Source organism: Populus trichocarpa, chromosome 8 (assembly GCF_000002775.5).
Source record: "Populus trichocarpa isolate Nisqually-1 chromosome 8, P.trichocarpa_v4.1, whole genome shotgun sequence".
NCBI classification, from domain to species: Eukaryota; Viridiplantae; Streptophyta; class Magnoliopsida; order Malpighiales; family Salicaceae; genus Populus; species Populus trichocarpa.
In genome coordinates, this window is record NC_037292.2 from 4,773,385 (window position 1) to 4,793,281 (window position 19,897).

Here is a 19,897-nt window from a genome sequence, read left to right on the forward strand (position 1 = left end):
TATATTAATGTTAAAAATAATTTTTAAAAAATATTATTTTAATATATTTTCAAACAAAAAGCATTTTGAATCGAAATCGATATCATACTCCTAAATATACTCTTAGCCAATTTTATTGTTTAAAAATAAGTGCATTCCTAGTATCCAGTGTCGTTTAATGGGTCAATCGAGGTTAATCCGAGCTAGATTAATAGTGAAAATTGCTTGTTTTTAGGGTTTTATAAAAAAAAAAAATCAAAGTTAAGTTGACAACATCGATCAACTGGATCTTATAGCTAGCCATGTTGATTACCGTTTTTATTTTTAATTTTGTTTTGCTAAATTTCAAATTAAAGTTAAAATTAAAATAACTGTGTAATTTTGAGAAAATTGATTCCAGTCATGAATTAAAGTGATTTTTCCATTTAATAAAATAATAATTTACGAACAAATTTTTACACAAACCGACTAGTCAACTGATAATGATAAAATGTAGGCCTTAAAGTTGATATATAAAAAAAAAGGATCAAAATATTTATTTGGTAACAATCAGAAAGTAATAAAAACCCAATGAAATGGTAAAATGAAAGGCTGTTTTCACGACAATTTGGAAAATATTCTGAGATCTAATTTGATTAAAAATCTCATTATCTGAATTTAAACGAAATATCTTCTTATGAATTTACTCTTGACCTTATAAGACCGCGGTTGAACTTATCTTAATTCTGTATATAATCAAAGACTGTTAACGGTGCAAGTTGATCCATCATCAACTTCACAAAGGTCAATCGAAACAGACGACGACTGTTGCGCCGCGCCACTTGATAGTGATTGTCCCAATAATACTCATCTTGCTTAACTAGAAGAAGAAAATAATTGGAACCAGGAAACAGAAGACAGGAAAAACAAAAAAAATCCAACCATTTGCGCTGCGTAATAATCAAGTGGTAAATAGTCAATTAGATCTAAGAACATGTGAGGTCAGGGGAACATGTAATAAGATCTAAGAGCAAGAAAGGCTTTAATTCAAGGGTGTAAAACACAAGGGTGGAGCTTTTCCTTCACCTTGTCCTAGTCTGTATCCAGGCTGAGGCTGGTCAAAGCCAGCATTGGCTTTAGGCACAGCGTATTTGTCCCATACAAAACAGGCTTCATAATGGTCTATCAGAACGAATCAAGACCAGTGGCCCCATGCATGTTACTGCATTTTGGAGTGGAACTGTAAAAGGCGTAACAAAGCTTTGTGGAACCATTGCCTAGTAATCAAAAGGTACAGCGCATCCATAATGGAGCTTACCTTTCCAATGAAATCAACACATCAAGTATCATCGATGCAAGGGGCTGCCACCACAGTTCACAACAAACCCCCTTGGTCACCACCTACGAGCGGCTGGTCCCCTACCCCTGGTGGTATTGAGAAGAAGTGGCTTTGACTTTTCTTTCATAGCAATGACCAAAAGATCATAAAACTGAAAGAGTTTATGGTGCTCAAAAACTCGGATTTTAAATTAACACAAAAGGAGTCCCAAGAATTCTATGCTTCCGAGCCTGCACTGTTTTTCACAGCATCGATCCAAGACATTTACACGGAATTTACAGAAAACAACATTAACAGGCGGGGGGGAGGAAATTAATAGATTTCTGCATTGTATAAGGGGGCGCGTACAAAATTGGCTACAGCTCACAACGAAAGTGTTCTTTTCCTGTCTGTTTCAGAAACTCAGAGATATCAATGCCCCCGGTGCTTGAAAGACGGTTAGCGGACACTTTCTCAGTGAATGCTTAACGGGCAATGATGTAGGGAATCCTGATATGAAATAAAGAATTTCTTTTACACAGCATATATACTATTGTGTTGCTAAAGCTGGTAATCTTCTCAGCTATATTTATATATCCACCCTCTATGAATGTACAGACCAAGAGCATCTCTGCACTGAGATATCAAAGAAAAAAAAAAGGTGTAGTAAATAACATGGGGACATGAAAAAGAAATCAATCATTTGGCTTGGCAAAACGGAGTCCGTGAGTGGTCAGCGGGGAGCTTTCAGGGTTTTTCTTGTCTCGCTACTAATTTGGGCTTTTTGTCACTGATTCTGTGCTTTCATTTGTGATGTTGTGTTTCTCAGCTTTTGCCAATAATTTTCATGAGATCCTTCACATTCGGATGTTCTATTGTTCCATGTGTGACAGGCAAAACTTTAGACAGTAAATAAATAAGCTCAGGTAGACAAGCCTAATAGAACGTCTTCATGAATATCTTCTCTTCTTCGATCAGTGCAAGGCACCACGCCTCTAAATATTTTTGTGCGCATATCTAAGGTCCTAACTCTTGTAGTTGCCAACTAGACCAACAGAACAGACTCGGGGAATTTCATTCATAGGTAGATGATCTGTGCATCCATGCAATATCAGTAGTTGCGGGGGTCCTTGTCTTTGTGGGGAAAAAGCAAGTCTACTCGCTGTTATAGCTTAAGCATCAGAAAACTATAGTGTGGATCCTACCCACTGAAAACTCTATATGGGAAGCAGAGGTGCCTTCTCATCATGTCCAACATGATGACTAGCCTGGATGGGAAATAGCAAAACAAGATGTTATAAATCATGTTTCATCTATCGAAATCTCTGAAAGACCATTTGAACAGAATTGAAAATGAAGCTTCTTACATCATCATTGGCTCCAGCTGTCATATTTATGAAGGATGAATCCTTAGACCTGGCATATCAAATGGAATTTCAGGGAAAATATCAACTACAATATCAGGACGAGTCAAAAGAAGCTCAAAACCTTACTTTTTAAGGACATAAAAGAAAACTTCTCACATGGAAACCGGGTAACACAGATGATATGAACGCTAGTGCCATTCTCATTGAAAACATGCAAGGTGACCTACTGACAAAAGGTGTGGTGTGGGATCCACAAACAAGATTTCAAGAGAATGAATAAGAATTGGGTTGACTAAGAGAAAAGACATGGTTCGATGGTCATGGAAACTGATGGAAAACTTTCTTTAACCCAGGCAAGCCACAACACCTTTATGCCTTGTAAATTGGGAATTGAGTTTCAAACATCCATGGTACATGGTCTCAAGCATTTCCTTCATTGTTATATCAAACAATCCACGTGCTTGTGTTCAAACAGATGAGATAGTTTTGACTGAGTAATAACCTGACCTGAAGGCAGGATGGGCTTTTTATAAAGTCAACATCAACGGAATCAAAATACTATGTCTAAATATAGGCATCCTGTCTCCTCAACAGTATTCTGATCCTAGGGAGGCAAGGTCACAAATAATGAGCTCGAAAGACATGAGATGGAGTGCCTTTACAAAAATGCCACGTGTCTGTAGGCCATCCTGGAATTCCACTCCATTCCAGAACAGAAGACCAAGGCCTGTCCATTTCTTGACTAGCTAAAGCAATAAATTAAACAAATAAATAAAACAGGAATGAAAATGGCTGCATCCATAAAAAGACTAGTGGTCCTGCCATCGTGTAGGAACAAAATTTTGTTTTTAAGAAAAAACATTAATACTCTGAGTTCAGTTAAGTGCCATCCCTAATGATTATGGAACAATTCACGAATGGTAAATAAGCAAGTGCAAAAAGAGCAAGAACCAACCTCTGGCTGTTCTGACTATCAACCATTTCCAGACTATCATCCCGTGGTTCATCCTTAACCTTTGAAAGTGGTGAAAAGAACTGAAAAGGATATGATACACAGCATTCCGTAAGCCAAGTTTCCAGACAAGTTGTGAAATGAACTGAATAGGATATGATACACAGCATTCCGTAAGCCAAGTTTCTAGACAAGTAAATAATCCTTCTCCCTCGCCCTATCTTCTTACCCTCCTTCCTGCTCCTCCAAGCCCCTTCTCCGGTGAACAAAATAAATGAAATAAATGCAAGGTCTAATATTTACCTGGTGCATGGAGATAAACACAATAGAGATTCCTAAGATAAAATTCATAGTCAGGGCATGACCAAAAAGTACAGCAGATGCTATTCCTGTAAAAATTGTTGCTACTGTTGACGAGTACTTTTTCAAAATTGTATCTGCATGAATCAGAGGAAAAAAAAAAAAAGCATAAATAAGATTGATCTCATTAACACAAACACTTGAGATAAATGATTCAAGTCTAGAAAGTACCCTCTTAGTCAGGTTCATAAATTCTTCTGGTCTCTTGTTCCAATTTCCACTAATTGTGAACAAGATATGTTTAAATACAATGAGGGCCTATTCATGTATGAATACTCAAACGTCATCTTTGTGTTTGATTAGTGACAGAAACTGGCATATTCCAGTATGAGCATTAAAATATGTGATTTTTCCAAGTACTATCAATTGTCTAAATTCTGAGTAAATTCTTAGTTATTGATTCTTCACAATCTTCTAAATGTTAAGACATAGTTGAATCATTATTTACCTCCACGTATTTTTGTCAATGAAAACTTTTGACAACAGCACACTTGTTGATGTTTTAAATGGTTGGGTGTTTTGGAAAGAAAATTAAGTGTAAAGTGTGAGGCCTCATCCTTTAATCCTCAGAAAACAGCCACCTTAGATTTTAACAAGACAAAAGGAAAAGAACAGTATAATGCTGTTAGCTCTGTTCTTAAACCTATCCAAAGATTATCTAATTTCAATGAATCAACTAGATAATTATCCAGTAAGCTTTTCTCTTTTAGCAAATCGGTTCTCTGGTTATTTGTTTACATCAATTCAACTGATGAAACATCTTAGACATGCATAAAACAGATGAAAGACAGGTATACTTACGAATGAAGAATATCAAAGAACAGAATGGAAAATCACCTGCATATTTGAAAAAGAAAGATGATAAAATCCCTTGTGCTGCATTGTTACATATCAACAGCATGGTAGCTCTTGAATGCCCATGTAGTATATCCAAGCTACTAGGACCTAAAATATAGAGATGGAAATTTAAGCAAAAAATTAAATTTACATAAACTTGTACAACCAAGAAGTAGCATTTCTGATTCATTAATACTCAGTGCTTATACTATTACTAACTTCCCAAATCCAACAATCAGGCAGTACATAAAAATCCACAGAGAGGAAAGGCAAACATGTGAGATAAGCAGAACCAACTAAATCTAGGTAATAATTGAAAGTTTGTTCTCCACCAAACAAAATAAACAGAAGTTCATGCAAATGGAATGCCTTGTTAGAACAAGCACTCATGAGCAACAAGCAGCAAATGCATACCTTTAAATATGGCAGTCACAAGAATGGCTAGGAAGTTGAATATGGCACCATATCCATACAGGAAAAGGTTCTGAAAACCATGGAACACAGACTTTCTTGTAAGGGAATGAATGAAATGGTCACTAAAGCTTTCAAAAAGAAAGAAAGAATAAACATTAAGTTTCTATCATGGAAATTTTCTTTATAAGAGCATCTGGTGGTGGAAGTAACCAAAAGGCCCTGCAAAGGAACCCCACAATTCACTCTCAGGTTTGGCTGAGATAAAGGAAGCAATCCATGAGGAGAAAACTGTATACTAAATTAAAGTTAAAGGTCAATATAAAACATAGCCAAAAAGCAATAAACATCATATGATATAGCACTGGAAAACACCTGAAGGTAAATGCTAGTCTCAAATTGACTCTTCAAAGCATACTCATTGTAGACTGATGCGAATGATGGAACACTAACCTGCATTAATCCAAAAGTTAGCTCCTATGATATTACATTTTCTAGAACAACTAGGTATGTTATTGTCAAAACCAATATTCTCGACGCCATAAAACCAAACTGCAATGGGAACTGGCAAAGCTGCTGGTGCAGGAAAAAGGTGAACAAAGAACATGCAAACTCACTGATTGACATCACTTGTGAAAATTTGTAGCTATGCCTCCAGCTTAAAAATGTAAACACTCCAGTATGTCCAACATATTATTGGGGGCAATGGCCTTTTGAAGGCAGTGCATGGAAATGTGTATTTGGGTAATTATCCTGCAGTTATTGGCTTTTACAGCCTTGTTGGGGCTATCATACTCATCAGCCAATGGAGGGTCAAGCCAATATGTTTCTAGGAACCTGATTGGTTAAGGAACCAAGGCAAGAGAAGAGGGTCAATCCCCAGCTTCTGTAATTAAGCAAATTTTAAAAAGCTATATTTCTGAAAGCCATAACATTTCTTGACATATTTTCAGTCCTGCTAAGTAAATTTATCTTAATCCTATATTTTAAAGCACAGATTTCATACATGTTCACCAAGAAAAAGTTTTTCCAGCACATGTGAGACTACATGATACATATATTTTTACAGCCCCCTCAATAAAGTAGATTTCCTGCCATTGCCCTGTATATATGTGAGCACGAGAGCATCAGGTGCATATTGTTTGTTATAACTCTATTTTGTTTCTGTTCTATTCAAATGAATTTCCTTTTCCCGTTAAAAATGAAAGAATGTATATCCGATGCAAACTTGCATCCAGGCAAATGCATGTTGTGCATCAATTACATTGTGGCTAGACATTCCAGCAATTCCACAGATGAAAACAATTTTGACAACAGTTTTAACCCATCCAGAGAAATGTTGTTGCACATGGACATTTAGTAAAGGTGAAAACCATAAAGAAAGAAGATAATTGCATACTATTAAAAAGCCTAATAACTGCACGGGAACCAAATATATCCATATCAACACAGGATAAGTTTACAGGATACTTACAAAAATTAGTGTGTACAAGTATGCTCCTGTTGCAACTGGAAGACCCATTGCAGAGGAGCCCTCGGGCAGAGTTCGTAACTGATTCACACTAATTCCAATGAGCAATAGAGCAAGAGCTTCCCACTGCCAAAAAAACGATGAATGAAAATATCACAGGTTTGGGTAAAAAAAAACACAACATTTCAGGCACACACCCTTTTTGGGCATCCAACTATCAGACCAACAATTCTTCCTCAAATTCAGAGTTAAATTTGATATGTATTGATGAGAAACAACATATTCACCTGAATGATCGAGAATCTCCGTTTCATGATCATCTTCAACAACACAGCAATCACCAGAACCTGACAAGTTTATAATCCACAATGGAAGATTTAACATCAAATAATGCTCAAGTAAAAAGCAACAAAAACAGACAAAATGATTAGACCATTCTATATTTCTATCCTTCCATGAAAAGAAGAAGGGACACAGTCAGCCTGACAATGACAGTTTTTTTCCTACATCTTCAACTTTCAAATCCTATTTTACAGACAAATTTATCAAATGAACTCACACTAAATAAGTCTAGACACTTATTGGAAGATTAAAGAGGTGTAGATAGAGTCTTAAACGACCAATCAGGAATTCTACACTATATTGAGCAGGAAAATAATTTACCATAAACCCGAAAGATAGTTGAAAGCACATTATTCATTATGTATGTGCTTCAATAAAGCATAAACTATATATATTTTATAAAAATATCATAATTTTGAATGTCCTTTATGCACGTCATGCAGTGAGCTACCTTCAGGTTGCCCAGCATCTTCACCGTCGCAGGATTAAAGTAAAGCTGCACAACAATTAGTAGGGAAATTAGAAATGAGAACTGCCACAACAATATGATCCAAAAAAACAAAATAACAGCAACAAATTATAGCTTAAAAAAATTTGTAATTCTACTGAGAAAAAATGAAGCATGAGTATCTTCCGAGAGTCAAGAGGAAGTTAATCACTACATGTTATGTAAAGAATATTTTGCAGATTGGTTCGTTCAACAAGAAAAATTATACCTGCATAATAAACTTTAAATAATTGCTAATTGCATATAGGAAAGCTGGAACAGCAAGAAGCACATTGTTTCGAGCAGCCTGCAGAAGAAAAGAAATACAGACAACATCTTAAAGTGAAGAAAATCTAATCCTGCTCAAGCAATATAGCACTCAGAAAGTTACAAATGGAAAATGTAAATATGAAAACTGTGCATGCAAAAGAGACAGATGAACCAGTAAAAACTCGAGGGGCTTTAAGTACAAAAACAATAATGATTTAAGCAAAATTGCAAGACAATGACCAGACAAGAAAAAAGGTGCACGAGAATACAAATAGCAATAGAAGAGACTCAACAATCTATTATGAAAAATGGATCACTTAAGGGCACAAGTAAAAAGGCCTAAACAAGAAAATAGTATTTGAACCACAGTAATGCATTCAGATTCACCATGTTGAAGAATCTTAAACTGTCCAAAAAGATACGGAGAAATGCAACTAAAAGACACCCTCTGTGAACTCACAAATGATCCAGAATTTTCTTTTAAAAAGAAAAAGAAACGCATACCCCCAGAACAGACAAGGTTTCCCATCAGAAAATGCAATATTACATTCAGTTTCATCTCACTGCCTTTAGCTCCATAGACAAAGATTTTTATAGCACAAGTAATGAAAGTCGACACTTTTCTTTTCCTTCAAAGCCATAGAAAAAAGGGTAAAATTAGTTTTACAAATCAGCAAAAACCATATGCCTTGACATCAGAACCAACCATATTGATCACAAAAAGCACAATTTTTTGGCCCTTCAGTAAGCCTAAAATACACTGTTTGCGAATGAATAAAAATCAATAGAAGGGGCGACATGCAATGCACCACTTTTGAAACTGATTTGTGATCCAGAGCATCCATAAGCCACAAGAAATCTTTTCAATGTTGAAAAAAAAATGTAACAGCTTTAACGAGTTTCCAAAAGCTAATAACATGATTTATTTTATAAGTAAAAGAAAAACAATGGAAAAGTGTAGGTAATTCCATATAAAAAAGTAAACTAGACAAGGAAAACTTATAAATATCTCTCATGATATTCACCAATCAAAACTGCAATCCTGATAAATACCAAAGTATTTTACCTGGACAAAGGTAGAGAGAGAAAGAAGAGATTTCTCCCCAACTTTTTTTTGCCGAGCCTGAGAAACAAAGATCAAGAAAAATAAAAATAAAGTGAAGAGATATTAAACATTTACAAAAAAAAATAACATAAAGGACGAGTCTACAACCATGATTCACGAGAAAGTCTAGGACACATCCATTGACATGTTTCTCACGCCAATGCTGGTTCCAAGCTTTTGAATAAACGCTTTTCTAGCATTATTGTCAAGGTACCTTTTCCTATATCAGTCCCTTCCTCAATTACCGTTTTACCAAAAGAAAGCATTGCTAATGTGGCTCTTCCCGTTCCTCCAATGTGTCAGCTCTCTATCCTAGTTTCATGTACTAAAACTCTAATTGCAAAATGGAAACAATAACTTCCAAAGGATCCTGATTTTCTGTGGGATTCAGTTAATTATGGAAAACATATCATTCTAATGTATGATATCATATGGCTAAACAACATAGATCTGTCCATGCTTACAAAAGTCTGTACCCCATCGTATTTTTCTTGTCCTTATAAGGTGTAGGGCCGCTTCATTGCCATTCTTTGTCTATGGCTTATGTATGATACACAACTAAGTTCCATTCTAATGTATGATACACAACTCACGAGGGATTAATTGGATTGAAGTATGTAAGAGCAATTAAAAGGTAACAATTGAGCAAGATGTAAAATTATCATTCCTCCCCGGTCTAAGATATATCTGCAACAGTAATTTCATCACCTTTTTTTTTTATCATTTGCACCGTTAGTTGTCAATCACCACTACTTCTATATTATTACAAAAACACTCTCTTTTCTTTCCTTTTTCTCTTTTTCGATGGAGCCAGAACTTGTATGCCATTTAAGCCAAAACCCAACAAAGATAGCATTCAGTTGCATTGACAGAACAGAAGCATTGAATGAAAAGATTGATAATGAGCCGGTATATGCCTACCTGGATCAAGAGCATAAAAATTGCAAAAAAAACTTTTGCAGTCTCGGTCAAGAAATTAACACTTATAGGGCTAAACTCGAATTTCCCATCCTGCTTTGACATATACACCAATATTGGCTGCAGCATAACAGTAACAAAAATTAAGTAAAACTATTTTACCGGTATTTCACACAAAAGAAAACGAAAGAAAGAAAATCACCTGGAGACCGACTAAGATGCAATCGCCAACTACCAAAAGAACATTAAGAAAGCGTGTTTTAGACGACACATCGCTTCTATGTCTATCGTATGCTCTGGCCACTGCTTTGCTGTTGTTATTATTTGCTGATATTTTCGAGTGGCATACGCTGCATTCTATCATGTCTGCTCCTTCCATCACCAAATAAAATTAAAAAAATCACATTTCCACTCCAGAAAAAAGGCCGCTTTACAGCTGTTTTTGAAGCATACCTTGAGTGAATTGGATCTTGCAGAAGTGAATACGTCGGAGATCGCAGGAGTTCAGAGGGCGGGGAGGGGGAGGGGGAAGAAGGGAGTGAAGGAGGAATCTGTTTAATAATTTTGTTTTATATATAGAGTATATAATTAATTAAAGAACTCTAAAACGCGTGGGATATTAACTGTAGTAGTTTTTTTTTTTTTTTTTTTTTTTTTACATGTTTTTTTTTGCCTTTTTTTTTAGCCAAAATTGATTTCTTTTTCTTTTTTTTTGTTATTTTTAAAAAAAAATTTGTTTTAAAATTATCTTTGCTAATTTTTTTAAATATTGAGCTGGTTGAAAATTTAACTATATAGTTTTTTTTCTTTAAAATATTGTGGATTGCTATAATATTCTCATACATTGTTTTTTTTTATGATTTTTTTATTTTATTTTTTCAAAATGATCTTTGTAGATTTTATTTTTTTTATATTAAGTTGGTTGAGAATTTATCTTTGTAGTTTTTTTAAAAAAAAACAATATGAATTGCTACAGTGTTTTCCCTACATAGTTTTTGTTTTGCGGCAGTATTTCCCCATATATTTTTTTAAAAAGTTATCTTTATCAAATTTATTTTTTCAATATTGAGTTGGCTGATAATCTAGCTTTAGCTTTCCTCATATGTTTTTTTATTTTTTTATTTTTATTTTTTTCCAAAATTGTCATTTTTTACATATTTTCTTTTTTTTTGTTTTGTTTTTTTCAGAATTATTTTTGTTAATTTTATTTTTTTACTATTGAGCTGATTGAAAATTTAGTTTTTTGTCTTTTTCTTTAAAATACTGTAGCTTTCCCCACGTGTTTTTTTTTTTTGCTTTTGTTTCCTTTTTTGTATATTTTTTTTACCCAAAATTGACTTTTTTTTTTTTAGATAGCCTTTGTCGGTTTTTTTTATATATTAAGCTGGTTGAGAGATTAGCTTTGTAGCTTTTTTTTAAAAAAAAATACTATGAATTACTACAGTGTTTCCCTTACATGGTTTTTGTTTGGCTACAGTGTTTCCCCCGCATGTTTTTTTTAAAATTATCTTTGTTAAATTTATTTTTTCAATATTGAGTTAGTTGAGAATTTAGCTTTAACTTTAGCTTTCCCTACTTTTTTTTTCATTTTTTTAAATTTTCCCCACGTTTTTTCATTATAATTATAATAATTATTATTATTATATTGTATTATATTATATAACTGTTTTTTTCTTTTGTTTTTTTTTTATGAATTTTTTTTATTTGATTTAGTTTGTTAATGTTAAAATTTTTTTATTTAGTTATCAGATTTTCATGATACGAATCTCGGGTTTGATGGGTTAACCTGATTTGATGAGTTATTTTTTTCATTTAGTTTAGTTTGTTAAAGTTAATTTTCTTTCTATTTAATTATCAGACTTTCATACTTTCATGACACGTATCCTAGGCTTAACGGGTTAACTTGGTTTGATGGGTTAACCCGATTAATTATAGGTAAACCCGTTATTTTTTTTTCTATTTAGTTATCAAACTTTCATGATGCAAATCCCAGGTTTTACGGGATAACCTGATTTAAAAGGTTGAGCCAATTAATTCAATGTTTTTTTTTCTTTTTCTTCATTAGTTTTTTTCCTTACTGTTGATTTTTTTTCTTTGTTTTTTTTAATTAATCTATTTAATTATCACACTTTTATGACACGACCTTATAGCCAGATCCACATCCAGTATTCTTGGGTCCGGTATTACAGTCAAACTCACTTAAACTTGGGTCATGCAAATTTAATTTTATTATTAATATTATAAATATTACTCTTAGGTCAGGCGTTGCAGCCAAACCCAAGATTTTTTAGTATAACTTTACAGAAAAACTCAAAATTTTTAAATTTTAATTTTTTTAATATTTTTTATGAAAAAAATATAACCTACGGCATCGCGCGGGTATCAAAGCTAGTATTAGTGAAAAGCGGTGAAATGTAATAGTCACTCGCTGCTTCTCTACGGCTTCCGGTTCTTTCTCTCTCTCTTTAATTGTTGTATTTTTGTGAAACTTTATGAAAAAATGTTTTTTTTTATTTTAATAGTTTTTATAAAAGTGGTGGAAATAGATGAGATATATATATATTTTTTAATAAGAATGGAATATTAGGAAACATCATATGCACGCTGGCCCCTGTGAATTTTTTTTTCCTATTGAATAATTATAAATTTTAACTTTAAAATTAGTAAATTTTAATTTTTAACCCCTCTTTAAGAGTTTAATATCATCAGCACGCCCCTCAGATATTAGCAATGTAATTCTCTTATAGTGTCATAAAGTCAGATCCATATATTCTCCTTAGGAAAAATCATTTTTTTTATTAATGCTTGATAATCTCTATTGTCCCTTTTGAAGCAATTATTATATATTATTTGAATCAAAATAATTTGCATTAATGACGCTGGTATAGGGTTCTAATTGCCTCCTAATCCCAATATAATTGAAACTAAATTTATTACTCCATTGTATTTTCATGGAATTGGTAATGGGGTGTTGTATTTGGCATAATAAATAAATTAAGGACTTGAGATAGTATTGGAGTTGACTTAAATAATAATTAAGAAAATGATACATGAACCTATATTGCGGCACGTAATCAAGAAATATCTCTGCAAGCTGGCCAAAAGCATAAGATTTTGTCCACACACGAAGAGAGTATTTAGCAATGAGGTTGTGGTTGCTTTTCAAATAATTTTTTATGCCAAAATACATGCCAATGATGTTTTTTTATTTTTTAAAAATTATTTTTGACATCAGTATATCAAAACGATCTAAAACATACAAAACATATTAAATTTTAACAAAAAAAAATATTTTGAATTTTTTAAAAACACGATTTACACCATGTTCCCAAACATATTCGAACACAATTGTCCGTAATGGCGGTTTTTTCTAAAACTAATTACCTCCCCTCAGAGATGATGATGTGATGCATGATGTTACTCAATGAATGACATTATTTAGTTAAAAAGATGAAGAGAGGATGAGAAAAAGGAGACTCTTTTTCAAAGAGCTTTTAACTGGAAAAAATTGTGATATGCCTTGGTATCTCTGAAGACTTGTTGAAGAACATGGCAGGATGAAAATAGGAACAAAGGATGCACCACTAAACTGCAGAAGCAGACATAAAGGTAAAGACACTTGATGTTCAATGAAATAAAAACGCTCCTTTGTCAGGTGGTAAATTTATGTAAAATGATTGGGCATAGCCTTCATTGTCTGCTCGCCCTACACGAACAAATTTAACATCTGTCGGCAAATATATCTGGTTGCTACAGCTGCGGATTTTAGCGAAATTCCATGTGGTAATGTTAAAAATTATAATTGAAAAAATAATGCACGGACCTAAATACAGCGCACAATGTCCACGCATGCTCAGACAGCTGAAGCTTTGAGGGAAAGAAAATCAGAAATTTTGTTGGTGTAGAAATCTGGTTTGATGGAGTTGCTTGGACTTTGAAGCATCGACAATGAGGTCACACCTTTTTGAAAGAAAAACCTCAATTAGAGTACATACAATATACATGCTGAAGGTAGGAGGGGAATTTCATAATAATTTGTAGTTACCGGAGAGTACAAGAAGAGTTTTGCAACCACCGTTTTGTCCAAACAGAATATCAGTATCCAATCTGTCCCCGACCATGCATATTTGTGACTTGAGAATCCCGAATCTGTTGTTGATCAGATACATGAAAATAAAATGCAAAGGTGAGGAAAACTAGAACACAATAGGGCGTTTAGATGGAAGTTCAAACTCATTTTTTATTATCATGCAACTGATAAAGAAAAGCAACCACTGCTTAATGGGATTATGTTGTGCTGTAGGTGATATTGTAGTCATGAGTCAAGACTATTGTATACTTGATTGTGGAAAAATATAAACTTTTTTGCAATTTCCTATGCTTGTGCAAGACCAACCTTGATGGCAATACATCAGTAATTTGCCTTGTATTAAAGTTGCAAGGCCTGTTTCTTAGCATGCACATGAAGGCTCTCCAGTCCCCACTTATGCATGATCGGGTGGGTTTGCGATAGACCCTAGATTACAAACTTACAGACCAACAAATACTTGCTTATCCATGAATAATATGAATGCAAATATATGGTGGTTGGTGGGCATGGAATCAGATAATTTGACAAATAGATGTGGATAATGATTATGCATTGTTTGAGCTGTAAGCAAATCATGCATGACTTCTCCTGAATTTGCTCAATTCAAAGAAAGCGGAGAATAAAAGAAGGAACAAAGTATTGTAAGCCCTACTTGTTTGCTAAGTAATCCATCATAAAAGTTGAGGGCTTTCCCACAACCAGTGGCTCACGCTGAGTTGAACCAACAAAAGCACCGACCATAGAACCACCGCCTGAAATTATATATTAAGCACAGATTATAATGTATTCTGGAAGAAATTGTGAGGAACAGAAATAAAAATATCACGATGGTTGCTTTTATATGAACAAGTCAGTCTTACCCAAAAGAAGGATGCAAGGAATTCTCATAATGTAAATCTCCAAATAGATTAGTGCAATAATTGTTGCTTGGGCCACTGCATTGCATGTGTAGTTCAAACCACAATCCCAGAGCGGGAACAAGTATACTGGAAATCTAATCCCAACCATTTCTATTCTTTTACCAGCTCATATTTTTACATTTCTTACAATAGGGACGATATCACATAACACTTGCTTATTAACCACATTTAAGTACATTCGAACCTTCTAGCTAACAATACAAAAGTACAGCCTTGGCCTATTTTTTAGTCCACGAACTCAAAGTCCAGGACTGGCATGTTATTATCACTTATTGATGCCAAAATCACATAGATGGAACTGGTTTGAATTTCATATTTTCAGAACATGCAATTTAATGCTTGGAAGGATTACAGACAACTCTGCTAGTTTACTCATTTTACTGATATTCAGCTCTTCAAAAGGCCAAGGGTGTACAAGTCTTCTAACACCACATTTCTCATTTGAAATTGGTATCAAGCTGAATATTGGAGATCAGTGCATATCTTGTTTTCTATACATCATGCATCACAACCTACATAACCTGAATATGAGTAGAAATCAATGTGATGGAACATAAATTTGTGACGAAGGGGAGATGAGAACCTGCCCATTCCTGAGCATCTGTAAGATGGGTGACTGCATCACGATTTGTAGCAATGAAGAGACACCCAGGATTTTCCCTTATACAGAGTGTTCCATATTGGACTTTGTAGTAGTTGAAATAGCGATCAAATCCAACAACAACTGCCCCAACCTAAGTAGCAATGAAGAAACATCTTTAGTATGCCTAAATTTTGGGAAAAGCATGCTGCCTTTTGCTCCTCAATTGCAACTATAAAACAAAGCACAACCTAAAGATGTCCTACTCAATTTGCCTGTCAGGATATACCTTATTGAAAGGGAAAGAAAAAAGAATAGAAGTTTACATCTTTATCGTGCTCCATCAGAAACCCAGGCTTCAGCTCAATCTTTTTTCCACCATCTTCCTGTATAAGTGAACAATACAAAATAGAAATAACATGTTCATCACAAATGCTACTGCTAACTAACCAACAAGCTAGAAAATGGCATTAGCAGGAACAGAAATTATTGCAAGTAAAGGTCATTGCACGTTGCACAGTATTGAATAACTCGTAGAAATTTCTAGCATTACTAACAGCTGAAGATTTCAAAGCATATATAGAAGATGAAATGAAATATAATGCAAACTGGAACTCATACATACTGGCCCACCAAGATACTGAAATCCAGCAAGCTCAAGCTCCTTCAAGATGCCATCCTCACCAACCACATAAACCTACAAGTCATGCACGGATATCAATTCATTATCAGCTACCACATCTCATAATCTCCACAACCATAACCACACAATTATAACAAAACCCCATTGCAAGAAATAGAAAAGGTTGTTACTTGCCTTTTTATCTTTTGGGAAATCAATTGACTTCAAATAGGCTGCAGCGGCAAAAGAAGATGCAAAAATCTCTTCCTGAAACAATTGGATAGATTCACAGCAGCTGTTAGTGAATCAAAACAAAAGAATGGAAAAGAAGGGGTTGTGACTTACTAACCTCACTGACATCAAGACCAAGTGACTCGAACTTTTTACCATATTGTTTCCTAGACTTTGTCGAGTTGTTTGTAACAAAAACTAGTCTCTTCCCCTGAAATCCAACAAAGGAAAACCCACAATTTTACAAAAGAAAGTAAACACTGACAGCACAGTAAAAGGAAAAAAAGAGGCACTATAGCACAAATTAAATACAAACTCTTGAGCGGAGCATATCAAGAGTTTGAGGGACTCCATCAATCAATTTATCTCCTTTCCATATAACTCCTGCAAATCACTCACCCCTTCATTAATACATGAAAAAAAAAAGAACTCTTTTTTCTCTTTTTTTTTATTCTAAGAGATGAATTGACAAGAAACTTAAAAGCGAGCGAGAAACACAGACCGTCACAATCAAAGATGAAAGTCTCAACAGACCCAATGAGCTCATCTGCGTTTGTTAAAGGCTGGGCTGCTGCTGATGCTTTGGTCGTGAAATTGTCCATTCTTGTACTACACTTTCTATTCAAGTTCAAGTTTTTGTTCCATGTGGTACAGTTTGTGAAGTTGTGGGAGAGTTTTTTCTGACCCAAGAATTTAGGGATTGTTTGGTTTACTTTGCACAGAAATCGGGACAGAGATGTTGAAGAGGTTGAAGAAACAGCAGACACTGAAACAACTGTCCTGCTTAGCATCTTTGTCACTTTGTATTCTTTTTTTTCCCCTTTTGTTTTGGAAAAAAAATTATTAAAATGTTTGAGTGGTAGCTTTTAGAAAGGGTGGTTAGTTTGTGGCCGTTATGGTTTTGGATGGTTGCGTGGGTCAGCATGTGCTTTTGGGGTCAGGATGACCTGAGAGCTTGGGTGAACGGACTTTGTTCATCATCTAATTTGCGGCGAAAGGTGTCTCTCCTTTTCTTTTTTTTCTTTTTTAATGAGAGTTTTATTCAACTTTTCAATTTGGATCTGTTTGGTGCTGCGGGCTTTTCATCAAATTATATATTTTTTTTCAAATTAATTTTTTTTAAGTATATTTAGATCCAATGGCTACATTCGATTCTCAGAGAATGTGGAATGGAATTCACATGACAATCATTTTTGAAAATGGATTTACTGATAATAAATTCCTGATACAACCCAAAAAAGCCAGAAATATATACATCACTTAAAGTGCAGCACCTCAATCTGTGAGAACCTGCAACCAGCAATCCAAACAATAGTATTAAACAAGGAAGGGAGAAGGGATTTCTTATTCCATCCCCAATCGCAAGCAAAGCAAACTTGCACCAGATAACACCATGAACGCACAGGGCATGGTCTCCCCATGTAAATGAAACGGCATCCTAATTGAAAGACGTAAATACATCTCCCAGAGCAATGCCATGAGCAAGAACATTATTGGTCATTGCTCTAACAGTTAGATCATAAACAGTAAAGCATAGAAAAATTCATGGAAAAATGAAAAGGTAACCGACACCAGCACACTACTAGTCGTCTGAAGTGCAGACCCAAAACCCCCTCAAATCAACTCGCTCGCTCTCTCCAACTCTCCCATGGCCAACCCTCCTTCACCACCCCCGCCACAACCTCCCGATCCCATAACAATCGACGGCGCAGCCGAAGACTCGGCTCTCTCATCCTCCGCATATCTGACTCACCTAAACTCGTAACTCGGCGATCTCGCCGCTCCAAACAACTCGCTCGGATCTATTGAACCCATTACTGGACCTTAATGGAAGAGCTCAAAGTCAAACACAAAGAGTATTACTGGAAGTATGGGAAAAGCCCATATAAAGAAGATGAGAAAAATAAGAAAAGAAAGAGAGATTTTAACAATGATAAAGAGATTTTTGAATTGAATGCGAAATTAGGGATCAGAGATGGCGGCGGTGAAGCAGAGAAGGAGAAGAGAGGGGAGGAACGAGGAAGGGTTAAGGAAGTGCTTGGCTGCTGGGTGTAAAGCGAAAGCAATGGCTTTAACGAGGTTCTGTAATGCACATATTTTGTTGGATTCTAGACAGAAGAAGGTATGTTTTTTTTTTGTTTGAATTTCTTCCGGATTGTTGTTGTGTAATGATTTGTTGTATTTTATTAATTTAAGTTGTTTACTAGGTTGTGTATTAAGATTTTCCGGAAAGATTGTGGAATTTGTACTGGTTGATAATGTGTTAGTTTGAAAAGGATTTTGGCTTTAGAGAATAAGATATGAAGTTTGGGTTCAAGGGTTTGATCAGTTTCAATTTCCTTTTTCTTTGGATGATTTTTGATATTGGATGCTTGTTTTTTTCAACACCTGTACATATGTTGTTTGCTTCATATTATGTTTTGAGCCTTGTGCTTGGTTGCTTGGAATGTTAAGGATGAGAAAAGAATGCAAACTTTGTGGAGAAATAGGAATGACAAGATAATTTTAGAGAATCGAGAATGACAAGAAAATAGTTCTATGATTGTGTGTGTATGTTATCTTGGATTGTATTTTTGCGTAGCCTGCATGTTTTGCATCGCTATCCATTTTGTTCGTCTGTGTTACCTTTGTTCAATGAAGAACGCAGGAAGCGGAGAGAAAGAACTTTTTTTTTATTTGATTTCTGATCGAATGGCTTTTGTACTTTTCCTTGTTTCTCAGTGTTTAGGAGGAATTTCAGTGAGACCAAACCAATTGGTGTCTTGCTCATCTTCTCTAGGGTTTTTGGTGGTTATTTGAAATAAACTTAGGCCGACAAATAAAGCTACCAGTTGTTTGTTCATCTTGTACAATTTGATGATCTTCCATACTAGATTGCAATAGTGTCTTGCGTTCTGTTGTTTCCAAGTGGTGTTGATCATTTACTCTCTCTGCAAACTTGTGCACCTTTTCATGGATTGCCCTGTATAAATGTTTTGATTGCCCCAGCGGACACATTACTTTCAAGTGCTAGTGTGTTTGTAATCATACACTTCGAGCCGGCTTTAGTAAATCTTCGGAACTAGACAGGAAATAGGTAGTTTCTACACGTTAATCCAATTTACTTAAATAAAACCGAATTGGTGTTTGTTCAGGATCCCTAAGACATATTTAATCGCAAGGTTTAGTTTCTATTTCAATTAACAGTTTAAATTTGCCTTCTTGGAGTCCTTTAAGCTCATCTGCAAAGGGCATTTTCTACAATATTTTTGGTTAAAATGCATTTTCTTTTCAGGTTCATTTGCATCACTTTGTGTGAACCAACGATTGGTCGATGGACAGTGATAATGAACTGTTTGTTGACAAATATCAGTTGACATCAATTAACTTCCAGTTGAAATGGTTGCATGGATTTTGAGTTTTAAACAAGGCCGCCTTTGCAAACACTGAGCGACATAGGCACATCAAGTGATAGACAAGGTGGTCAACATGTTGTCTTCCAGTTTTCAACATGCTGCTGCCTGTCATTTGCTTGCAAAAACTTGTTGACAGTTGAGACCCATTTAATAACCAGAACAAGTCCTCAAAATATGAAGCTGTGAATGGATTTTCTCATAGACAAATGAATCTTGGTTTTCTTTTCTTGACATTTTATCATTTCTGTTTGCAGGTGTTGGAT

The 19,897-nt window shown here is 34.8% G+C and overlaps 2 protein-coding genes and 1 pseudogene across 9 annotated transcripts; 1 reads left to right on the plus strand and 2 right to left on the minus strand.

The window, feature by feature from the left end:
- Positions 1-1,777: 1,777 nt before the first annotated feature.
- Positions 1,778-10,368, minus strand: LOC7462117 (CMP-sialic acid transporter 2). 4 transcript variants are annotated; one of them, XM_024607856.2, is made up of 15 exons: positions 10,250-10,368; positions 9,999-10,162; positions 9,800-9,916; positions 8,840-8,896; positions 7,733-7,810; positions 7,468-7,512; positions 6,962-7,021; positions 6,678-6,800; positions 5,579-5,656; positions 5,207-5,276; positions 4,793-4,900; positions 3,899-4,032; positions 3,599-3,678; positions 2,644-2,692; positions 1,778-2,544 (listed from the first exon to the last, which is right to left on the minus strand). In XM_024607856.2, exons 2-15 carry the CDS (start codon positions 10,158-10,160, stop codon positions 2,494-2,496), a joined length of 1,212 nt encoding a protein of 403 aa, XP_024463624.1. In that variant the 5' UTR covers positions 10,161-10,162; positions 10,250-10,368; the 3' UTR covers positions 1,778-2,493. The 4 variants fall into 4 exon arrangements, with proteins under 4 accessions (XP_024463624.1, XP_024463625.1, XP_002312202.1 ...); XM_024607857.2 differs by having other exon boundaries at positions 9,999-10,168; positions 10,250-10,361; XM_002312166.4 differs by lacking the exon at positions 10,250-10,368 and having other exon boundaries at positions 9,999-10,175.
- A 3,053-nt stretch (positions 10,369-13,421) lies between these two features.
- On the minus strand, positions 13,422-17,225 carry LOC7462118 (phosphoglycolate phosphatase 1A, chloroplastic). Of its 5 annotated transcripts, none has more exons than XM_052455455.1 (12): positions 16,742-17,225; positions 16,556-16,623; positions 16,358-16,450; positions 16,204-16,275; positions 16,012-16,083; positions 15,713-15,772; positions 15,390-15,540; positions 14,747-14,821; positions 14,539-14,638; positions 13,842-13,945; positions 13,620-13,756; positions 13,422-13,502 (listed from the first exon to the last, which is right to left on the minus strand). In XM_052455455.1, exons 1-11 carry the CDS (start codon positions 17,028-17,030, stop codon positions 13,650-13,652), a joined length of 1,191 nt encoding a protein of 396 aa, XP_052311415.1. In that variant the 5' UTR covers positions 17,031-17,225; the 3' UTR covers positions 13,422-13,502; positions 13,620-13,649. The 5 variants fall into 5 exon arrangements, with proteins under 5 accessions (XP_052311415.1, XP_052311416.1, XP_024463545.1 ...); XM_052455456.1 differs by having other exon boundaries at positions 13,422-13,523; XM_024607777.2 differs by lacking the exon at positions 14,747-14,821.
- A 72-nt stretch (positions 17,226-17,297) lies between these two features.
- LOC112328512 (uncharacterized) lies at positions 17,298-18,567 on the plus strand (annotated as a pseudogene).
- Positions 18,568-19,897: the final 1,330 nt, after the last annotated feature.